The sequence below is a fragment of the Microtus ochrogaster genome, linkage group LG9 (genome assembly GCF_000317375.1).
Source record: "Microtus ochrogaster isolate Prairie Vole_2 linkage group LG9, MicOch1.0, whole genome shotgun sequence".
Classification (NCBI taxonomy): domain Eukaryota; kingdom Metazoa; phylum Chordata; class Mammalia; order Rodentia; family Cricetidae; genus Microtus; species Microtus ochrogaster.
The window spans coordinates 25,882,830-25,888,821 of NC_022034.1; the positions used below are offsets into that span (position 1 = coordinate 25,882,830).

The 5,992-nt window shown below is 41.9% G+C and overlaps 1 protein-coding gene across 1 annotated transcript in view; it reads right to left on the bottom strand.

Moving 5' to 3' along the window:
* Window positions 1-1,569: 1,569 nt before the first annotated feature.
* Window positions 1,570-5,992, bottom strand: part of Slc16a10 (solute carrier family 16 member 10) — a 90,627-nt gene continuing 86,204 nt past the window's right edge. Inside the window, exon 6 of the mRNA XM_005363547.2 lies at window positions 1,570-3,982. Within this exon, the coding sequence (XP_005363604.1) occupies window positions 3,750-3,982 (233 nt within the window). The 3' untranslated portion in view covers window positions 1,570-3,749. The remainder of the gene's footprint in view (window positions 3,983-5,992) is intronic.

Here is a 5,992-nt window from a genome sequence, read left to right on the forward strand (position 1 = left end):
TATGTAAAATTCCTCAAATGTATGTATAAAATACATGTATGGTTTTGTCTTTTCCATTGTCTTACAGTTTTTAATATATATATATTATATATATATATTGGGTCTGGAGAGGTGGCTCAACAGTTCAGAGCACTTGGTGCTCTTGAAAAGGACTTGAGTTCTGTTCCCAGCACCCACAGGGTGGCTCACAACCTCCTGTAACTCCAGTTCTGGGAGGACATGAGGCACTCTCCTGGCCTCTGAAAGCACACACATACATGTAGGCAAAACATCCATACACAAAAAGTAAATCTTTTTAATAAAAAAATTTTGAAAGGAATATGAAGTTTAATAGCAACCTTGATCTAATTTTTAGTAGAGGCACCCGCTGCAGTCCTGTGCATTGTGAGGGAGTAAATTATAACACAGTAACACATCCTAGGACCTAAAGACAGTATTGCAGTGCAGACTGTATTATGAAAGTCTCCTTCACCCAGCAGGGAAGGTCTCAGGAAGGCTTATGCCTTCGCACACATATAAAACACTCATCAGCTGGGAAGTTGAGTGCTTACAGCAGCTAGGTGGTGGCGCACGCCTTAAATCCCAGCACGAGGGAGGCAGAAGCAAACAGGTATCTTGAGCTAGAAGCTAGCCTGATCTACACAGTGATTTCTAGGTCAGCCAGGGCTACATAGAAAGACTTGTCTCTTTTGTTTTTTTGGAGGTGGGGAGCATTCACCACTCCACCAGAGGACTGGAGTTCAGATCCCAGCTACTCACAACACCCGAACTCTAGCTCCAAGGGATAGGATGCCCCATTCTGGCCTCTGTGGCTACCTGTACAAACACATACATACATAAAATAAATCTTTAAAAGTAATTTAACAAGTTGTCTCTAGTTACTTGTATGCTGAAAACATCACGTACTTTAGAACAATTGCCATTCCCAATCTCCTGGTGGCTTCCCAGCTCTAACATGGCTTCTCAACATTATTTTGTGCTGAGAGTCCCTATTATGTACAAGCTGCTTCATGACTACAAGGCATTCTCCCTCCAGAACGCGCTGAAACTGAGAGATACCTATAGTTAGATTTAGTGAGAAACAGAAATTAGGTTGGGAACTTCTGGCTTGTATACCTATGCTACTGTTAGACTTGGTGAAAGTATTTGTAAACCTCCAACAAGACAAATTCATGTCATGTTCCCTGTGCTACTTGGAAAAGCACCTCTCTCCCATGTGTTAACCCCGTGTGCCTGAACTCAACACTCAAGGAGACAGAAGCCAGGAGTTATAGTGCACAGCATTAAACCCAGCAGGGGAGCCAGAGGCAGATGATCTCTCTGAGTTCCAGGCCAGCCAGGGTTACATGGTAAAACCTTCTCTAAAATAAGAAAGAAAGGACAATATGGTTAAGATATTTTCCTCCTGAGCCAGGGAGTGTAATCCCAGCATACCTGTAATCCCAGCACTTGGGAGGCAGAGACAGGCAGATCTCTAGGAGATGGAGGCCAGCCTGCTCTACAGAGGGAGTTCCAGGACAGCAAAGGCTACACAAAGAAACCTTTGTCTGGAAAAACCAGTGTGTGTGTGTATACATATATACATACCTCCTGAAAGAGAACCTTTTGCAAACAAATTGCCAAAGACCCTTCAATTTAAAACAGAAAAACATTGGGTGCAGTAGTATGCTGAAGGTGGGCACACAGCTGTGATTCACCTGTGATTCCTCTATTTAGGAAGCTGAAGCAGGAAGACCTCAAGTTCCAGTTCCTCCTGGACCACATATCAAGACTGCTTCCAAAAACCTAAAGGAGCTCTGTGAGTTTGAGCCAGTCTGGGCTACATAGTGAGCTCCAGGCCAGCTTAGGCTCCTTAGTGAGACCTTGCCTCAAAAAGAAAACAGCTGCATGTATATAGCCTTGTAAGCTCGTACCTTCAAAATCAAAATCACTGCCACACATGCCAGCACACCCCAGCAATTCCTACACAAGTCTGAAGCAACAGGAAAGAGTTGAAGGCCAATCTGATCTATTTAGACTCCATGTCATGATAAATAAATAATAAATAAATTACAGTTATTCAAACCCCCTTAAAAGAAATTGTACATTTAGCATGTAGGCTGTTACTTCCACGGTGGCAGGTGAGAAAGCCTGCTATGGAGAGGAAAAGTCTCCCAGGTTTCCGGTGGCAGCCTCACTTCCTCTGCCTTCTACCTCCCGCACCAAGCACAAGTCTGCGCTCTCTCCCGGTAGTCCCATCCCCAGCTAGAGAGAGAAGGGAGAGAGCCAGGTAGTGAGATAGTAAGGTTATTTCTCACCTTCCAGATCACCTTGGAAGGATCCCGGAAGTGCTTAGGGAAAGATAATACGTTTCACATGAACAAGCAAGCTACATTCAACTACGATTTAATATTCATCTAGGCTAATGATTTAAATATACTTTGCATTTTAATCTTTAAAGGTCTGAAATATAATTTCAAAGACATGGGAATGTATTCCTGTTTTTATAAATGAGTAATGGGCCATGGCCTGACTTTGGTTTTAATTTTTAGGTCCTCAAAGCTAATACCTTGGTTTCTACAGTCTAGACATAAATAGGGGATGGTGGGAATTAATATGGAGCACATGGCAGATAAACACCACACTGATTGTTTAGTCAAAAGAGGTACATACGTAATACTGTGCTAACAAATCCTATCGGCTGGTTACCATGGCATCTCCTCAGTCTGTGCACATCAACTCTGTGCCCATCAACTCTGACGTCAAGACAAGGAAAGCACCGGCCATCAGGCTTCTCAGTATCCCTGTTACTGGCACACGACTGTACACACAAATGCACATTTTTGCTAAAATTATTTTGAAATTTTAGGAATTATTTCTTTCCATAAGTATATTTAACCTTTTAGAACCATAATTCCATACGTCGATTTAAGCAATGATTTCTATCAGATATTTTTCTAATGTGTAAAACAGTCTATCCTACCTCCAATAGGTGCCCATTACACCAACTGATAACATGCTCATTAAAACACTCACAATACAGTACCAATGAATCCAGAAGTCAGAAAAACCCTGTTAAAATTACCAGGAAAGCTTTTATACATTCTATTTACTTTATTGTCTACACAAAATCAGAAATTTGGTGTGTTTCTGGCTACTGGAGTAAAACACACTACAGACCAAAGGGAACAAAGGTGAGCAGAAGAAACGCCCGAGGGTTGCCTATGAGAGGCCCCATCATCTCAGACATGCTGGGTGTCCCATGACACCGGAGCACATCAGAATCACCCACTTTCATAGCTTAGGTCATTCAACAGACTTGAGGTTTAGGTTATTATCTAGGATCCAGGCTTGAATTTTGCAAAAAGTTACAAAATGCAGAAGAAACTAAAACACTGGAACTAAAAACACCAAATGAAGCAACCAACAAAATACTTCCGGTATGAACCAAACTGCTACCCTTTCACGTAGCTCGAAGTCCACTGTGCGTGTCTGGGCCGGCTACACAGCATCCATGGCTTCACGGCTGCCTGCCACTAAGACAGCTTTGAGTTCTCGAGTTCAGCTTCCAGATACGATGCTGTAACAGTCTCTTCCCAGTTCCTGGGAGTACCAAAGCTGTTTGGGGAGAGAAAATGGCTCCCGTGGAGATAAAGGCTCCATTTCCCATTTGTGCTATTCCAAGGATGATTAAAAAAATAGGAAATTTGCAATTCATATAAAAGGGAAACTTCAAAAGCAAATCCAGTCAGGTGGAGGTATGTCTGGCATTAAATAATAGAGTCTGATTGTTTTTTGAAGATCCTGGAGGAGCTTGACAGCAGAGAGTTCTGGTTCTCCAGCATCTTCTCCATCTTCTCCCCTCCAGGGCTTCTACTCATCTCTCTCTGCTTCTTACTATGGATCCACGGGATTAAACAGAGCACAATGCCTCCAACAAAGGGAGGGATTCCAGCAAGATAAAAGGCCACATTATAGGAGCCCAGCTTGTCATGAAGTAACCCTGGAAACGGAGACAGCAGTTGTCACTAGGAGAGAACAGGTTTGGCTCCCAGGTCAGTCAACAGGCTTGGAATGTAAACCTTTTCCTGATATGAGGAAGGAAAAAATATCTACCTAAAATTTTACTACAGAATACAGGTCATACCAAAATATCACCTGTGGAAAGATTTTGACGCTAAGATTTGGCATTCCCAAAGCCCCTCAGAGGCCACCAAGGATATGCAAATACTTGGTGTAATGGCCCTTGTTTCAGCTGAAGGTGGGTGGAACAACCAGATCAAAGGTTCTAAAACATCTACAAAACATCTACACCTCAGTTTGATCTTATTTGATTTTAACATGAAGCTAACTTAAACTCTAATACAGTAAGATGAAAAGTTATAAATCCAAGAGTTGGGATAAAAAAAGAGACCCATAAATTGTGTGTGTGTGTGTGTGTGTGTGTGCGTGTGTGTGTGCGCGCGCGCGCGTGCGTGTGTGCGTATGTGTATGTGCATGCTGGGCAGCAGTGGCATACACCTTTAATCCCAGCACTCAGAAGGCAGAGAAAGGCAGGCAGATCTGAGTTTGAAGTCAGCCAGCTCTATAGAGTGAGTTCTAGGACATCAGGACTACACAAAGAACCCTGTTTCAGAGAGAAAAAAAAGTATATGGGTTTTTGTCCAAACGTTAGGCTCCAAATGCCTGCCTGGCATGCAAGGAAGACTCTGGAGTTAGAGACAGTTACCTGTCATGTGGGTTCTGAGAAAAGGTCCTTTGGAAAAGCAGTCAGGGCTCTTAACTGCTGACCCATCTCTCTAGTCCAAAAGAGAGATTTTTAAATATATTTGAGAAAGATAATAAGGCTTGCCCATCCTTGGGAAGAAAGTATAAAAATGTGCATCTGGCCAGGCCTGGCAACACATGATTTTAACCCCAGCACTTGGAAGGGAGAGGCATATGGATCTCTGAGTTTAAAACCATCCTAGACTACAGAGAGAGTTCTAGTGAACATAGAAAGACCCTGCCTCAAAATAAACAGAAAGCCCAAAAGTGGTGTCTGGCACTTGATGAATTCTTAGGCTCTGCTTCTGGAAAAATATTATTTTACTTCTAAACTTTCTTTAAAAAAAATCTGGGACTACAAGTTCTAAATTTTTTCAGTGTTTGAACTTTTACTGTGGAATGTCAAGTTATGTAAAATATCCAGGGACATGTGTCTAACTTCATTTAATGGACAGCTAAGGATGTATTCAGTGGCACACCTACATACATACAAATAAATGAACATATACAGTCATATGGATCTAAACATAAAATACACAGCCTCTTTAAATATGCAATATTCCTGTCTTCAGAATCCAAACGTCTCACATTTCATCCAGTGGATACTAATAAACAGGATTTTACTGCAATACTATGATGACCCCTGAACCACTGAGGAAATGGGAGTGGTAATTCTCCTATCGAGCTGCTCATGCAATATTCTTCCTACTTCAGAAATGTCCTGCTACCCGCCCTACTCTTGGTCTCTGAACTAATAAACTACTGGTCCTACTAAAGCAACATTATTCCCACTGAAATGCTGGTGCTTGCCTGTATATCTGAAACCTCCCAAGCAAAGCTAAGTGAACAGTGTACTACCTGAGAAAAGAGGAAGGATTGGAGGCACGTATTACCACCATTAGAACTTAAACTCTATTGCATCTGTTCCATAGTAACTCTTGCTTCCTTGATTCTGGACCAGCAATGTGGTTCCAGATGTAAGAATGAATTAAGCTGAATTTTCACTGAGCCACTATATCAAACACAGGTGACAGTATATAATGGAAATTTTACCCTAATTGTATTGAAAACTGGTACCCAAGTAAGACATCATACCATCACTTATAAGGCTTCTAAACGTAGAATTCACCTAACATAAAGGTAGCCATTTAAATGTGAACAATAGAGTGTCCCTAGCATGTATCAGTGTCCCTAGCATGTATCAGTGTCCTAGCATGTATCAGTGTCCTAGCATGTATCAGTGTCC